The 17,894-nt window shown below is 37.1% G+C and overlaps 2 protein-coding genes and 1 long non-coding RNA gene across 4 annotated transcripts; 1 reads left to right on the forward strand and 2 right to left on the reverse strand.

The window, feature by feature from the left end:
• Positions 1-518: 518 nt before the first annotated feature.
• LOC145478084 (uncharacterized) lies at positions 519-10,731 on the reverse strand. Of its 2 annotated transcripts, none has more exons than XM_081455990.1 (10): positions 10,570-10,731; positions 8,161-8,250; positions 7,613-7,904; positions 7,098-7,148; positions 6,553-6,641; positions 5,587-5,702; positions 3,874-3,984; positions 3,236-3,287; positions 2,601-2,646; positions 519-2,371 (listed from the first exon to the last, which is right to left on the reverse strand). In XM_081455990.1, the coding sequence occupies exons 1-10, from the start codon at positions 10,622-10,624 to the stop codon at positions 2,311-2,313; spliced, it is 963 nt and encodes a 320-aa protein (XP_081312116.1). In that variant the 5' UTR covers positions 10,625-10,731; the 3' UTR covers positions 519-2,310. The 2 variants fall into 2 exon arrangements, with proteins under 2 accessions (XP_081312116.1, XP_081312115.1); XM_081455989.1 differs by having other exon boundaries at positions 523-2,371; positions 8,155-8,250.
• A 2,064-nt stretch (positions 10,732-12,795) lies between these two features.
• Positions 12,796-14,712, reverse strand: LOC145478143 (uncharacterized). The gene is made up of 2 exons (XR_014048193.1): positions 14,320-14,712; positions 12,796-13,830 (listed from the first exon to the last, which is right to left on the reverse strand). It is a non-coding gene; the product is annotated as an uncharacterized LOC145478143 (long non-coding RNA).
• An 8-nt stretch (positions 14,713-14,720) lies between these two features.
• Positions 14,721-17,878, forward strand: LOC145478134 (NADH dehydrogenase [ubiquinone] 1 alpha subcomplex assembly factor 2-like). Its single transcript, XM_081456056.1, has one exon. The coding sequence runs from the start codon at positions 14,804-14,806 to the stop codon at positions 15,323-15,325; it is 522 nt and encodes a 173-aa protein (XP_081312182.1). The 5' UTR covers positions 14,721-14,803; the 3' UTR covers positions 15,326-17,878.
• Positions 17,879-17,894: the final 16 nt, after the last annotated feature.

Raw genomic sequence — 17,894 nt, forward strand, 5'->3', positions numbered from 1 at the left:
GCAGCCCAGTACCCAGGCCTTACCTTGAACAGTAACATCATGAGGTATTTAAGGGCCCATTAACCGATCTTTTCGAGCTGTTGCTAAGGAAAATTTATTCTCATATAACCTCATCATTTTTAGTTAGTTCAGAGTTATTTCATGTGTTTTAACTTTGTCATGATTAGTAGCACTAGTGATGACATCATCAGGCCACGCCCATGGTCATGTGACTAATACTGAAAAAATGCAAAGGCTCTTAGGCAAATTACTTTATTGGGATTTTTTCCATTGATTTAATATTTCAATTTAAGTCATCATTACGCTATGCATAGATTTTGTTTCATTTCTAAAAGGTCAGATTTTGAGAGAATTTCAAAATATTAAAAAATTCGTAATTTTCTGAAAAGAGCATGATTTTGAAAAAGGAATGCATAGCTATCTTTTCAATGTTGGCTTTGATCAAAATCCGTTGAAAAAGGCTGGATTTAATGAAAAACCGCGTTTCCTTTAGCATTTAAAGAAACCGGAAGTGCGCCCGATAGACATTGGAAGTTACCCTATCTGCGCGTGCGCAATTTACATTACCAGCGTTCTTCGGTAAGATCAAACAAAGCCACACGGAGTTAGTTTTTATCTTTCTATTGCTCTTGTTTTTCTGTCTTTTTCTTATTTTGTCTCTGCTTGTACTTTTTTTACTTTGCATTTTGTGAAACACAAAGAAAAACATCTAAAATGTAAGCGAATTTGGAAGTTATTGAGTTGTTTTTATTTACCGCGCTCAGGCTGACGTTAGTAACCGGAAGTGAAATTTCACCTCCTTAGCAACGCGCGCATAAATCGGTTAATGGACCCTTAAGTTACAAAGTTATGTCCAGGGAAATCCTGGGTCAAGGCTGAAGATATTTGAACACAATAAAATATCTGCTGAAAGGCACTACATTACAAAGCCTGCTTGTACAAACGAGGGTTAATACCACAAAAATGTATTAATAATAGATGCTTACTTTTACATTTACAGCATTGAACAATTAACCTCAAAATCAAGGAATCTAAGCCGCAGTGGTTTGTGTTCATGTTTTACATGGTTCCTTTCTGACAGATATTGTTCTCCTTAGAAGATCTTTTCCCATTGTCTGCATGGTGAAATACCCTTGAAACATATGGCCAAAGAATAACCATGAATGGAACTTTTTATCTCTGAAACTTACTCTTGTCAGACCACTGCAAGGCCACTTGACCTCTACTGTGGTCTACAGTTACTTCTCATGCTACTCCTGCACTCACATGATATTCACATGCTGTCCTCAAACAAAGCCCATGAACAGGCTTCCTGGTAGGGTTCAGGGTGAAACAAACAAACAAAAACAAACTGGCAAGCCAAATGAGTTCTTGCAGAGCAACAGGCCTTCCCTACAAGATCTTCCTCACCGATTGTACTCCCTGCTTATCAACTGGTTCCTTCTATAATGTGGTGGGGAGCCTGTTCACAAGCTAATGTAAGCATGTATTGTTGCACCTACACAATTGTAGCTTGTATATATAAACAACATAGAAACAGCAAACAAGCATTTCTGAGACTAAAGTTGACAGGACACATCAAAAAGCCGAGATTTCCATTAATTTCAATATTGGTGTCTACTTAGATGGACCAAACTAATACATATTCACACTAGAGGCTGTTCGTCTGCTTATCATACCTACAACACCATTAACATCTTGAAAAAATAAATGTTACATAATCAGTCTTACTTAGAAAAAGAGCTCTGAAAATCAGTCTGACCGATATCCAAATTCCCCTAACAATATTAATACACTGCCGAGCAGATAGGTGATGAGAATAAAGAAAATCATCAAGTACATGTACGTGTAGGGTTGTCTTTGTCAGCCTTTGAATGGAAATTATATCAGCATTTTAAAAGAGTTGTCTTGTTATTAATCAAGACTATGAGAATTGACAATGAGTATTTCCTCTTCACTTAGTTCATCAAGCAGGAAGGAAGAAACTGTTTACAAAGCTAATTTTTCCTCAGCTTTTTCTCAACTGAGAGAAACGAGGGAATGTTTGTCATCTCTTCTGAAAAGAGGACAAGAGAATGAAAAAGAACTGATGAATGGAACTTTAGAAGAACATATTAATTACCCTGCCAACATTGTGACTACAGCTGTAGTTGACAAATTAAGTACATTATTTATAATAATTTATTCTCCACTTAATGTTACTTTACACTCAGTAACTGTAACCGCTACCCAGTACCGAGCACTACACATGTTATAAAATTCTTCATTGTTGCACAATGCTGCTGCTTGTTGCCAAATAAAAACCCATATTCACCAGCCAGTATACACAGGGTGTTGTCTTTCTAGCAGTCGCTGTCTCTGTTCATTATTTCTGTTAACAACAAGGATAAAGACAATCACTCTTGGGCTAAAAAAACCGTCAACAATTTCCCAAACATCCAAACAGTCACAGCCATTATTTACATCCTCAGTTAATATGCTACTCCAAGAAAGTTAAATGACAATGGCATTGCATGACAATCCATTTAAAAGCATCGAAAGGGACCAGAAGAAGCCAAGTAATTCCAAAAATCACTCTTCCACTTAAATGTCACACTTACCGCCTGTATCTTCTGACTGCTACAAATCCTACTCCTGCTGCAATTACTGAAACAAAAACACAAAAAGCCAAATTATTTTATGTAGTCAGTTCTACCCTGCTAAACTACCTCACATTGAAGGTTCAAGTACATCCTGCATCATTATCTGACAGTAAAATAGATCTAGAGAGTGGGTTGTAAATTAGGTCCTTTTAAGAGCACAAACTGATAACAGCTAGACTTAAATGACTTTAATTTTGTTTGCCTTCAACAAGAAAGTGCAGTATCTTTTAAATTAAGACAAACTATATATCTTGCCAGAGTCTAGGACCTGTGATTGGTTAATTAATTAAGATGTTATATATAAAACTGTGCACAGGGCTACTTCTTCTGAATTGTCTTTGATGGAAATTGTCTTTGGGTGGGTGGATAATCAGTATAATAAGCCAGGGAAAAAATAGTCTTAAACATACAGTCATGTAGACTACTCTGAAAAGGAGAAAAGGCAAGTTAAATTAGCTGGCCAGTCTAAGATCAGTCACTGAAGAAACCCAGTACAACATGTTCACAAGCTACCTACATTTAACACTGGATGAACCATGCATTCTCTAAAGCTGCAAAAACAAAACTAGAACATTCACTTTTTTAATATGTACCTGCCAATACTACTCCAATAACGACATAAACAATGGAACTTAGTTCACATTTCTGTGAAGAAAATAGACAGTGTAAAATTAAATACCTAAAATACAGATATAAAATGATTTACTTTTGTTGAGATTGCCCCTTTGAATTTTCACCAAGCTAAATGTTGTAGTTCAATTAAATCAGCAAGCAGAAAATAAAACATCATTCATTATTTTATTCACAGTTCATTATTTTTAAAATTATGTTTGCCTGATACAAGCTAAGTCTTAGTGAGCACATGACAAACATGAGCGATACAAAAGAGACTTTGAGAAAGTCCATGGCCATTATGTCCAGGCCAGTTACTAATTAAACTAATGTGGATAAATCCTGATCTCCACCTGACTGACAACTTATGTAAGAGCTTGTAATAACCAAAGTCCTTGGCCATCATGTCCAAGCCAGTAACTAATAAAATTATTAATTAAAAATAATGTGAATAAATCCTGACTGATCTCCACTAGTAAGGTTAAGAAGAGCCTGTAATTAAGACAACCTTGAAAATTTCAGTCTGCCCTTTTCAAGATAATAATACAACCCAAAGTTCATAAATGTACACAACCATCCTCTGATTGATTGCTACTGAATGATAAGCAACTTGTGTTACCTCAGTTTCACTATTTCTCTTGTACAATCCTTTACACTCCTCCAAGGGTTTCCAGCTGCCAGCGGGACAAATCTCCTTGGCATCACAATGCACTGGATCCTCATCTGGCCACTACATCATACACCCAGTAAATATATGTTTAGCATCATGGTTTAAGATTTTCACTCAATGAATTTCCTTTATGACTGCATATTCTATATTAGTATATGCCACACAAGTGAATGGTGCTTTCCATACACTCTGACTGGTTAACTTGGAGGTGATTAGCAAGTACTATTCACCTCCGAGCAGCCAGCGTGAGAGATTTTAAAATTTCTGACTGCTTGTCACACATAAAATAACGTTTTGGTCCGCTAATTATTCAGCTTGTGTGGTATATACTAAAACAATTATTCACCTCAGTGTCGGTGAAAGTGATGGATATTTACCTCACTGCTTCGCAGCTCGGTAAATATCCACCACTATCCACCTCCTCTTCGGTGAATAATTGTTAACTATTGAATTTACTAGTTAAAATATTTGCTTCTTTTAACTTTAAAATTTTTTGGGGCTTGCCAGTAGAAATGCATGGGCAAGATACAGTTACATTTTGGATTTTTATTGCTTCAGCCTTCTTCTACACTGGACATACATCCTTCACCTTGCATATAAACAGAATCCTTTATCAAGTGATCATGAACTGTAAATAATATGTTGGAAAACAAAGAGAACTAAAGAAGATTTTTGAAAGAGCTTAGTCTGAAAAAACTCTGACACATGATACAAATGATATTTTAGTCAAATATAACAATAAATATACAGTCAAATGGTATGACTTTTTTGAGATAATTATGATTTCATACTTTGAAGTGTTGTAGTTCAACAACATGTAGATCAACAAACAAAAAACACCTCCATTAATTATTAATAATGAATTAATGTTATTATTAATAGTTCACTATCTTCAAAATTATGTTTGCCTGATATAAGCCAAGTCTCACCGAGCCCATGACAAACAAGAAGAGCTTTATATATACAGTTTGAAGGAAAAACCAAAAAAGCTTTGTGCCATGTTTCCGTACTTGAGAAACTGAGCTGATATTTTGGATGTCCAGCATCTCTTTACACAGCGTATTTACACCCACTTTCAGTGTTACGTGCATAGGCAACATCTTTCGACCATCTTTCCACATGCCATCTTTCAACATACACTGTACCTTGTAAACGGCTGAATAAAAGACTGTTAAACTGTGAAACTGGCCATTTTTGTGGTTATTAGCAGAACAAATGACAATTAAATGATAATTACTGACCTCAAATGAATGAAGAAGATTGTGGACTTTGCATGTTTCCCGATATACAGGATACATTTAATTCAAACGATTTTAGTGTAGTCGATCGGCTCTCAGCAGTGACTTCCGGTAGAATTTGGCTGCTATACCACTCAGTTAATATTCGAAAGATGTAAACATTCAAAACAGTCGATTTATCTCTCAGAGAATGACTTGATATCCCCAGCCTTAGTTTGATGTCAAATAAATCCATCTTTCAGAGCTAAACATCGAGTTCGACCATGAAGAAGCCAGTAATTCTCCATACAGCCAGGTTACATAGCATGTCAAGAGATGGCATGTCGAAAGATAGTCGCTATGCACGTAACACTGAAAGCGGGTGTAATTAAAGCTCCACAGGTACATCCCTGGGCATACTAGCTACAGAGTAAAACCAACTTACAGGGCAAAAAAATCCCTTAGGACATTTCTTGCAGGTTGTTTGCCCAATGTTATCTTGGAACCATCCTTTTTCACACTGTTGACAAACATCAAAACTTTTGCCGGCCTTGACAAAACCTGTAAATTAGCAACAGAAAACTTTATTTTAACCACAAGTTATCCTGATTAAATAACACCACTGTTTCCCAGGAAAAGATTTTGAATTTAAGCAATAGAGCACTTTTTCCGTGTTTACATAATGTAGCCTCATCTAAACACGAGGAGGGTTGGGAGACTTCAAGGCAGTTACATGTATGCAAACCTAAGATGTAATCGAGGGTTTGCATTACTTTCAAGAATTCTCCCAGCCCCCCGAGTGTTTAGATGAGGCTATCTAAATGTGGAAAAAGTGCTCTGTCTGACTTAATTGCTTTTATAAAGTAATTCACAAAAATACGTGCAAATCTTAGTAAAACGTCACAACCGTGGTTACATACTCTCATCTAAACACACCTATTGACCAATGAGAGCACGCATAGTAGTTCAGTTATTTATAAACCTGCTTTAACTACATGGCTGTCAGCACCGACCAAAGTATAAAATAATTAACAAAAGAAACAACTACTAATGTGCAGTGGGCCAAGAGATAGTTTGACTTGCCAAGTTAAGCTTTGAGGCAAAAACAGGTTGTTTCAAGTCGTGCTAACAGGACATCTTGAAACTTTTCAAGTCCTGGCTAACAGTCCAGTTTCCAAGTTTGTACAACTGAAATCAATAACAGGTCAAAATAACTGAAAACTATTTACACGTTTGATTAAATGTATCCACAGTCTGGGTGTACATAAGGCCTTTCTTGTGCCAGTTTTACAAAGTATTGTCCTTGGCTCAGAAGTGTTTAAGTCTCTTCACATTTTCTTCTGATCTCTGACTCTGTTTGAATTTAGTTAACATTGCAAGTTCCACACTAAAATTGAGCTAAGGTATATACCTCTTGGACAAAGTGTACAGTTTTGTGCTCCCATACTGTCAGCCTGTGTTCCAGCTGGGCAAGGGAGACATGACGTACACCCAAGCTTGCTAAATTACCACAAGAAAAGACATAAATATATTGATTATTTATTTATAGTTTGGTGCATTTACTAAATGGATCCAATGCTTTGTTGTCATAAAATACAACACCATGTACTGTACCCTGTTAGTGTATAATATAACTGATAGCATTCTCCTAAATAAGAAATTTTGTTCTGTCTCTTTTCAAAGAAGATATGTTTTTAATATAAACACAATAAGCAAAACAAAACACAGTTAGATCCAATATGTAATCCTTCCCCTTCCTCCAAAAAGAAATAAAAAATAAATATATTTATAACAAATATTATAATAAATAATTTTAAAAAAAAACATTAACAGAAAAAAGACCATTTGAGTAAAATAGATTTTATTATTGAATATTTATAGAATGATATAAAATCCACAAAATGGTCCAAAATATAGCCTGTTAAAGAACTAGTGTAGGTTTCAAAGAGTTCTCACCTGCAGAATCCACCATACGTGCATGAAATACATCGTGGACTTCCAACTGACCTGTCAATTAAAACCAGTTTTAATAAAGGAAAAATGCCACTTAACAATGAAGGTAGGTCTCCTTGCCTCCCATGAGAGATAGACAGGTCTCAAAATAACTACATTTGTATACTAATAACAAATAAAAAAACAAATTTATAATTAAATTACAATATTAAGAGAGGAAGCCACATCAGCCTTAGCTGCTTTTCATGCGGGTCCTCTGTCCTGAATCGGATTGGAATTTGAAAATGTTGGTTTTGTGATGGAAGGAAAACCAGAGAACCCAGAGAAAAACCCTTGGGGCAAGGCAAGAACCAACAACAAACTCAACCCACATATTACACTGGGCAAGAAATGAACGCAGGTCACACTGGTGGGAAGTGAGCGCTCTCACCACTGCACTAAACCTGCAACCCTACAATCATAAAAAGAAGCTTAAAGAGTAAATAAAAATGTTGTCAAAGCAAGAGACAATTACTCACTCGGAAAAGAATCCTTTTCTACAAGGTTTACATTTAACTCCACCAGAAACATCTTGGTATTCACCCTTTTTGCAGGGATCACACAAGACATTGCCAGGTTTCTCTTGGTAGTGTCCTACAGGACAAGGTAAACATTCTGTCTTTCCTGTTACATTCTGGTAGTGTCCTGTAGGACATGGTACACATTCTGTCTTTCCTGTTTCATTCTGGTAGTGTCCTGCTGGACATTTGACACAAAATGATGTGCTGTTACACCAGCCTTTGTGAAGACAGCTCTTGCATTCAGGGACACCTGAAAAGTATATGCAATCAAAAAAATGTCATTATCTATAAAACCTTGAATTGTGATGAATCCAGAACTTGACACAAACATGTCTACTTTGTAATGAAATTTTGGGTGTGTTCAATCATTGTTACTCTCAAATAGCAACATAACAACATAATTTATTTCATGCGGCAACTTGTCATCTTAATAAAAAAGAAATATCAAGGCACTTAAGCTTGCATATTTCAAATACTTAAGGAATACAGTGAATACTCACTATTACTTGCAAATGTTCCTGTTGGACAGGCTTGACAAGTAATATTGCTGTCAGCAGCATGAGTCCCCAGAAGTCCAAAATTCCACAGCAGGTCAGCTGCATTTCATATTTTATAAATAACAAAATATCATCAGTATTATAATTTATGATCATAATTATAATAGAATTGGATAGATTTAGGATTGAAAAAACACTTTTTTGAATCAATCACAACTGTAGAGCTCTTACTTTTATTCACAAAACAATAATAGTACTCAAAAAAACCGAAACTCCACGTCATGGGACATGCTGTTAAAGTATAATTCAAACAAGCGCTGCATTGTTGTTCTGGGTGTGGTGCTTATTCAAGGGCAATGCTTACTGGGCAATTCCAGAAAATAACCATACCCAACCACGGACAGCTTCCATGTTTTAACCCCCCCTTGCCTTCGGAAATTCCAGAATGCGTTATCCCCCCATGTCCTCAGAATTCCATAATCGTGAACCCCTCTTACCCTTCAGAATTTTCGCTTTTTTTGGAAGTACATTTTCGACTTGGCAACGCCAATATGAACAAACCAACAAGAATTTATGCCTCCTCAAGGATGTGATCTAGCGGCGCCAGGCAACAAGCTCTACTCTTCAGTGACAAGAAAAACAAACTGCATGTGGCCACACTGTGCAAACTCCTTTTTAAGTCTGAATTTAGCTATAAAAATAAACACCACTTATGGTAATTTTCCTCCTCTTTGTTTTCTTGTGTTGTTTTGACGTTTATGAAGCAAATTAGCTCAAGTTTAGACTGTTAAAATCTCTCAGTCATCAAAAATACCGTCGAGTCTGACGGTTTGAATGCTTAATAATCTGGCAGGCGTTCCTTAGAAGCGAGGCACTGGTGCAAGTTTTTTGCCATTCATCGGATGGGAGACGGGAGTAACAAGAAAACAATGGATTGGTATCTTTTTCATGAAGGCAAGCTAAGTAAGGGTCTGCTTGACATGAATACATACATGACTTCACTGTGCTGTTTTCACTCTACAGATTCAGTCCTTAACAGTGAATTATCATTATTGATTAAAGAATATATTCACTAGAAAAACTTAGTTTGAAAACTCGTTTTGCAATAGCTACACTGAAACCATTGAAAATCATACAAAATCTATGATTGAAGCTAACCAATCAACTTAAAGTTTCCAAGACAAAGTTTCCTGGTTAACTCTTTTCTAGGTGGCGTGGTGACTTAAGTACAGTGTAACGTAGATGCATTGTTACATTTTGCCATCATATGTGGTGCCCACCTAAGGGCACCATGATGAAGCACTTCCCTTTATCAAGGGAAAGTCACTTTGAGAGCTTGTTGACTTCATATCCATTATTATGACTGTCTGAAACTAGAAAGTTTTAACAGGGGCACCCAACGACCGTTTTCTCTCAAACGCTTTTAAAAACTGTTTTGGGCTATCTGGAGTACTTTTAAAGCTCTGTAGGTTAATTTTAGGTTGCGCTCAAAAAAATTTATCTGTTCGGTTATTCTAGGGGAACTTAAGTATTCTCGAATTTATTAGGGCTTTTTTGTCCATTCCCCGAAAACCTTAGGTCTTATTGCCTTTCCAAAAATGATAGCTGACCTTTTTTCGGTACCCAAAACGACATTTTTTACAATCTGAAAACAACAGACATTAAATTTCTCATATCATGAAAGTCCGAGGTGACAATTCTCTTCAGAAAATCAGAGGGGATTAAAGGCCTTCCGAACAGATAATTTACCGAACCGATCCGTTGGGTGCCCCTGTTTTAAGCCAACATGCCTTGTTGTTCATAACAGGACAGAAGGAAAATTGACCAGGAAAATTGGATATGAAGTCAAAAAGCTCTCAAAGTGACTTTTACGCTCCAAACAATTTTGAGCCATGTTAAAAAAATTTTAAACATGTACTGATCAGTTCATTCTTTTTTTCATATACATTATAAAGTCCAGAAAAAGGTAAAGCACGTTTTAGATGTGTCTAGGCTTGCTTAACCAAGTTCTAGATCGTTCTATTAAATTAAATACAGGGATTACTGTACCGGTATCTTAAATTTAAGCTAGACTAAACAAATTAGAGGAACTGAAAAAAGGTTGTAAATATTTTTACAAACTTAAAGACTCATGCAAATAAATAATACAATGCAGTTATGTAACTCTACGATGCCTAAAGTACTGAGAAGATCGCGATTGACCTCAGCTGTAGCACTAAAAGATAACCTGGTGTCTGTAGCCACTTTTCCGATACAATTACAGATTGATTCTTATGGAGAAGAAATCCTAAAACTTGCGTAACAAATGAGAGCGATTAGTGTGTAGCCTCACTAAATTGATTGTTTGCCACACAACGTTAACACGATCAAAATGTCACGTGAACTACGAGTAAGTTACAGAGTATGTCATATACTAACCTGCGAAATACGACAGTAAAACGGAGAAATTTAACAGGGTATAGCACTGTACCATTTCGAGATACTTTTGTCGTCATCTCATTGACATTTTAAGGGAATTACTCTCTTCGATTTCGTAACAACGATATTCGACCGCAACTCGTGATTCTCAAAAACATAAACAAAGCTCTTCGTCACTGCTGCGCTTGTGCGCATACTCCTTGATGTAAATCCGCTTTCCAACAGTTACCATGGCGGATCACATAGTGGATATGTGGTGGATGACATGTCATTAGGGACAGCGCGTCTCCCAACCCCAAAATGCATCGGGAACGAAAGAATATCGAGATCGAAATGTATTGTGGGCCAAAATATTTAACAATTATTCCATGAAACCGCGTTGGATATGAAGTGATAAATAACCAACGAGCGCGTAGCGCGAGTTGGTTATGATCACTTCATATCCAACAAGGTCGAATGGAATAATTGTTTTAGTATATTCTTAATCGGGTTTTTGCCGCCGATTTTTATTTCAACAATTTTACAGAGCGGAAAATTTTTAAACTTGGCGCACTGTTTTCCATATAAGGTAAAACTCCGACTAATGGCTCATAGTCGGAGTTTTTGAGCCAATCAGAGAGCTAGAAATGCAATAGTCGGAGCTGAGAATATACTAAAATCAGATAGTGGGAGCCTGGTCTCTAACACTTGAAACGCCTGGTTGATTTCAGCTTTAAAACGCAGTTAGCGACCACCAGCCCACGTTTTCTCGAAATATTTCTGAAAGGAAACACAAATTATCCCTCGAACGTCTCAGTCACAGAAATTTTTGCTCATCAGATCAGTTGTGCACCACGGTATTCATTATCTTGCAATTCATTGACCTATTTGTTACCAGTAAACGAACCTTAGCTTGTGTTGTGTATGTAGAAATTATATGTAGTTTCTTTAATTTGATTAACAATAATCGTAACGGCTTGTCGTGTATTTAATGCAGTAATACAGAACTTCATACCATAATCCCATTATAATTCCACACACATACCAACATTGAAAGCCTGAAAATATATAATATAATATATAATAATATTTATCTGGTTTTTTTGTTTCTGCATGTAATGTTTGTTTCAGATTTGTTGCTTAAAAGCAGTAAAAACTCTAGAACAATATGAAATAACTATAAGACAATATTGAAATGACAATAGATGTCAGACATGTACTCCAATTTTCCTTAGAATGTTACTCAAGCCATGTATGGCAAAAAAATATTAAATTAATAGTAAACTTGTTGCAAAATCAATATAGTTCGCACTGTGCCGTTCAGAACTTACATGTACATGTACAAGCATATATCTGTGGTGGGGATCAAGTTGATAAAAATCCTACGGAAATGAGCTGATTGATCAAATATTTATGCAAAGCACGATGCCCAGTATTGTGATAGCTCACTGAAATTAAATGTGTGAAACACAAGACTAGTTTCACCTCATGCCAATAATGATTTCACATGCTTATCCCTGTTCTATTTAACAGAACATCAAAAACATGGTCTAATATTATTATTAATACAAGCTGCTGGAATAGTCTTGAATGACTGCTCTGTCCTTTTTTTGCTAATAACAAAATGATTTCAATTGAAAGAGACCTGGCATGTTCCATATAGGTTGTCCAGAAACAGTTAGAATCAGCTTTTAAAATTTCACTAGTCTGACCTGTAATGATTTCATATATTTTCTAGTGTGAAAATGTTTCCTGCACTAAATGCTCTAAATAATGATATCATCTTCTCTATTTAGCACAGCATCAAACAAACAATTTTGCCAAGGGACCTGTAGATCCAGGTTTTCATTATCCCTGGTGATCTTTTTCATTTTGATAGAAGTAAATTATGATGATGTTCTTCACAATGAAGAAGCTAAAGACCTGTGGATAACATAAGCCAATATCATAAGCCAATATCATAAGCCAATATCATAAGCCAATATGGCAGTAGCCTGCTAGAAGGCTAGTGTCAGGTTACACAGTTATCTCCAGCTGTTCAAATCATAACGAAAACATGTACAGCCTGCTACTGATCATATCACAAGGGCCATTTTAGAGATGAAAACTTAGGTCAAAAGGTTTCTAAAAGCACTCTTCTATCTTTGTACTACACTAACCACATGTCCTGCATTTTTCATGGGGCAGCTGTGCATTTGGTTCATGTTAGAAGGAGTATTCCTTCCCAACATTGTTGTCTTCCTGTTGTTAAAGGATTTTGTGTTTGCAAACATGTGTTGTAAATATCAGAATAGTACTGGAAATGGGTCATGAAATAGGGTTTTACACATAATGCTCAAATTTGTTGTCATTATGCAAATGCTTGATGATCAAAAAATCTCACTATATATTATGCTCAAAAGACATCGGCCAGTTTTTGTCACTGTTATTCCCGCATAATGCTAGATTCTTTTGCCTCGCTATTATGCTCAAAATAATGCCAGCACAATGTGTAAAACCATATAATGACCACTAATGGGGGTGAGGGAAAGATGGAGTGGTCATCAGTGGAAGTTGTGGCACTTCCACAATAAACAAACTAAAAATTTGTTTCACACTGACAAGAATACGGCTTCGTCTCTGCTCATGGGCGACACAAAATATAACCAGTATTGGGTCAGGTGTTGCAAGAAGATCGATTCTTTGATCACTGGACCCGTTAACCATCAGAAAAGAGGGCTGTGCAAGGCTACCACAGCTGCATTTACCAGAGTAATAACACCACATATATCAGTGCAACTCTGCAGGGAATAGTTACGGCATCGTCAGTCACATTCATGACCCTGCCAATTAGTCACACTGGGAGAGTGGGCAAGCACCAAATGACTCTTTTTGTGCATTCCAACTTCTGGAATGTACCGTGCAAAATCATTGATGACATCAATGATGTCTGGGGGAGGTTGCCAAGCCAGCATCTTACAGTATATGATCTTCATGAAAGGTTGCAGCTCAACATCTACCAGTACCCAATGATTACCACCATTTTGAGGGTTGCCAATGAAAGTTTTGTCATTCCTTTGTCCCACATTCAGAGTGAAAACCAGCCTTTTTAATGGTCCAGGGTTAAGTAACTTAGCTTTCCTCATCATCTCGTTGTGGATATTAACAACGACATTGGGCATAGTAGCATGGTATCATTTTCCATGTCATTAAGCTGTTTTAAAACCCATGTGATGTGATCAGTATAGACCCAGCCTTGCATTCCCGATGCAGCAAGACAGGCAAGCTCATCTGCAGTCAATCCTGTTAATTAGTAACAACATGATATACTTTTCATCTGGCTTTATTAAATATTTTCTAAGGGGGTGGGGTAATAGACCTCTAAAAGTAGATTTGGAGTGGGCTGCTAGCGGACAAAGATGTATATAAGACTATAAATTTCTAAGCATCACTGCTTTCTAATTCAACAAAACTGTGATACTGTATTGGAGATGGCATCCCCCCAACCCCCCCCCCCCCACCCCCTTTCCACCCTTCCACACCATGTCTAAAACCCTAATCGCATTTTTTCAGCTACAAAATAAGCATATCCCATATTCTATTTTACATCATTTTACTTTTTCGGGCCCGTGCACGCATTTTCGTTTTGTTTATCTTTAAATTACATAAACTTTATTGCATATTTTAGCCGGTTCCAGTACTAGTTCAGGATATACCTGGAAAAATAAGCCTACACATCACGACATCACTCCACATGAAGTCATTTCTTAATTTTCTTTAAAAAAAACCTACCATAACTTGGTAGCATATCGTCAGTAGGATTGTCCCAGATCATGGCTTTGAATTTGTCGATCGATTTCTCGCCGAGTTTTGGGCTGGCGAAAAGCTTTCGAAAACCACTTCATCTCAGTATTGTAAGCACTGGGTTTGCCCTGTCGACGGCTCAACTTTGCAAGGATCATTCTATACATAAATATTGAACAATGCTTGGAGCAATTCAAGTGAAAAATTTTATTCAGGATTTACCTTACCCGCTAAAAATGATAAAATTAACCAGGCCTACTAATGTTAGAGACCAGGTTCCCGCTGTCTTGTTGTATTTTGGTCCATAATACATTTCGACCTCGATATTCTTTCGTTTCCAAAGCATTTTGGGGTTGGGAGACTCGCTGTCCCTAATGGCATGTTGGTGGATGCTTGCCTGCTTTTAGCTAATTTAACGCGTTCCCAGGAAAAATAATAACAAATTTTGCAACAGACAGATAAGCTTACCAAAATGCAGTGGGCAAGAACGTTGTTAAATGCCTTTAGCAAGACAAGACGTCTTGTTGGAACCGATCTGCATGGGAACCAGTATTATGAAACCATCCGAGATGGAACAAAGCCTAGAAGAGAGATGATCACAAAACTGAAACCTTCAGAATACACGCCTGATTTGATCCCCATAGAGTGGGAGGCGTGGATCAGAGGGAAGAGAGATAACCCACCGACACACGAAGAACTTCTAGCTGAACAAAACAGAATAAAGACTCTGAAAGAAAGGGCAAAACAAGTTGAAGAAAAGGACAGAGAACAGCAAGCATTGGAGCAAAAGGTGCCTCAGGTAGCAGCCCAAGTTGGACATGCTGCTGCTCCTTTATACGAAAGTTTAGACAATAGAACCCAGCCCACAAGCACTGGTACAACATTTCAGCCGGGAGAGTGGTTCCCAGGGTCAAATGGTAAGCGGAAGGATGGTGAAGAAATTTATGAGCCCGAGTCCTGGGTACCACCTGGTAATCAACCTCCATCTAAATAATTAAGAGACAGAGGAGTTGTTCTTGGATCTGTCCTGAAAGTCATGATAACAAATAATATTTACAGAGACCACAGGTTCATGTGGTGTCTGAGGTTTGAAAAAAAAAAAAATAGAAACTTATTTATGATCTATGCAAACTCTCTCAGATTATCAGGGTGTCACCTGAATACAGACTGAATCTTATGCCTGGGGAGAGGGGGGTCAAGGATGCAGCATGCTTGCTGAAAAATTTGAATTCAGCACCCAAAGGAGACCAATTTGGGCATGGCTTCAGCTCTATCTAACCCCTCAAAGATACCACTTAAATGGGATAGGCTCAATTATCAGCCACTATTCAGGAAAGGAGCCTGTGCTAGTAGATCAGACTCAAGAGACCGGCAGAAATCAAGCCTAAAAACGGAATTAAGAGCATTTCTGTTACTCTTATATCTTCAAGTGCACCCTAAAATATATTTTGACAGCTATGATAATGCTAAGTGAGACCAGAATGCTTGATTTACACCCCTAAGCTAGGAGACAAGCATCCCCGACCTTTTCATATGTGAGTCTCCCCTGGGTATCTTGTGGTCCTCCGTGTGGGTCAGCAATACTCCGGGATTCAAGGGAATCAATAATGTACTAACTGTAAGAGGCAAAATCAACAATCTCCTAGAATTTTAGTTTTTCAGGTTGGTATCTCTGCATATTCCCTACCTATTCTTAATTTGGCTCAGTTAGTTTGGTCAAAATATTTCCTTTTCTTGTTGTAAATGTATAATAAGGATGACTTTCCAAGATTCATGAATCACTTGTGATGTTAAAGGCTGCCTATGGCATGCCTATTTTAAGGCCTGTCATAAAGAATTGAGTGGAGGATAGACTCCTGTGACTGAGAGGTGAGAATGTACTAGGGTCCTTGGATTGGAGTGAAGCCTTGTGATAATTCCCCCAACCCTAGACAAACAGTGTGTCAACTCAAGTGGAAATATTCAAGTCGATTTCCACTTATAGTGCAATACAAAAGTATTGTGATAAATTTTGAAGTAAACACAGTTAAAAGGAATGGTTCAGTGATGAGAGTAATCTGATGCTAGAAAATCCTTGGAGAACCATCATGAATCAACAAATGAAGATGGTTAACGTCAGTAAATGTTTTTCTGTAAACTGAAGTCATGAAGTCTATCATTTGATATTTAAAAAAATTAATTTCAAGAAATGTTCTAGATAAATTTGCATAAACTGTAACACAAATTTAAGTAACATGGCATATTTCAAGCAAATTGTTCATCAACAGAGAGCTAAACTCCGATATGCCTGTCTATATTTAATAGAGAGCAAATGCTGGAAAAAATCAGATGCCCTGAGTGGTACCGGTGTTCAAACCCTTGACTCCCTGATCTTATTGTAACACGAATGTTCCAAAAGTAATGACTTTTATTGCTTTGTGTAATTTAGATTGACGACTCTTTTCTTAACAATGCTACTTTTGAAACGTGCCTACTTTTTGACAGCTAAAACATACACCCTATGCTAGGCTGCTGGTGTTCTGTTTTTGTCTTGAAGTCAGGTAGGGAGTATGACGCAAAACAATTTAGGTTGAATGGGATTGGGATGAGACCTTGATACAGCACTCTAACCCCTTTCCATCCATGGCACCCCTTTAAGTGATTAACACTAGATGGACCCTAACTGGCTGCAAGCTGCTCTAACCCTATGCCAACCAACCCATCAAAATTACAAAAAAATTTCTAAGATTTCATGGGTCACTTTGTGGAAGGAACTAGTCTTTGTTTTATGTATAAAGATGAAAAGGATAAAATTTGTTTAGTGAATTTGTACTTCACCAGAATGGTGAGTGATACATTTGGAATGAGGGTCATTTAAAGTGCCTATCAAGTAAAAAATAATTCCTGTTTATTTGAAAGGCTTTGCAAAGTAAATTAGAATGCCATTTTCCTTTTTGGCATATCTTTTTTCGTTTTAGAGATATTCACGTTTTTGCATTATGCTAATGAGGAAATTGATGACGTCATAGGTGGTTCCTCTAAACAGCACAACACTCAATCCTGAATAACTCTAGAAATATTAAAGCAGTGTCCATCAAACTCGGCACCAGCAATGTACATCACAAAAGAAATAGAATGAAACCTACTATGCTGTTTCCATGGCAACACTCTTGGCTCCTGTCTCTTTCTGTGAAAAACCAAATATCCCCATTTGCAACCTCTTTAAAGTGGGACAGAGGGTCTTGCTCGGAACAAACATGGTTCCCATATTGTCTTAACTCTCCCCATTAGATTGGGGAAGTGGATGATCCTTGTTTAAGATAAAATCTGGAAATTTTAGTCTTAATTAAAACAGAACCAGCATCATAACTGTTGTCATGGCAATGGCACGACGGGTGTCATTATGTTTCTTTTGTGATGTACATTTCTGGTGCCAAGTTTAAAGAACACGGCTTTAATATTTCTAGAGTTATTCTCGATTGAGTGTTGTGCTGTTTTAGTGGAACCACCTATGACGTCATCACTTTCCTTACAAAAACGTAAATATATCTAAAATTAAAAAAGATATTCCGAAAAGGTTTCAC

The sequence above is a fragment of the Orbicella franksi genome, chromosome 2 (assembly GCF_964199315.1).
Source record: "Orbicella franksi chromosome 2, jaOrbFran1.1, whole genome shotgun sequence".
NCBI lineage: Eukaryota > Metazoa > Cnidaria > Anthozoa > Scleractinia > Merulinidae > Orbicella > Orbicella franksi.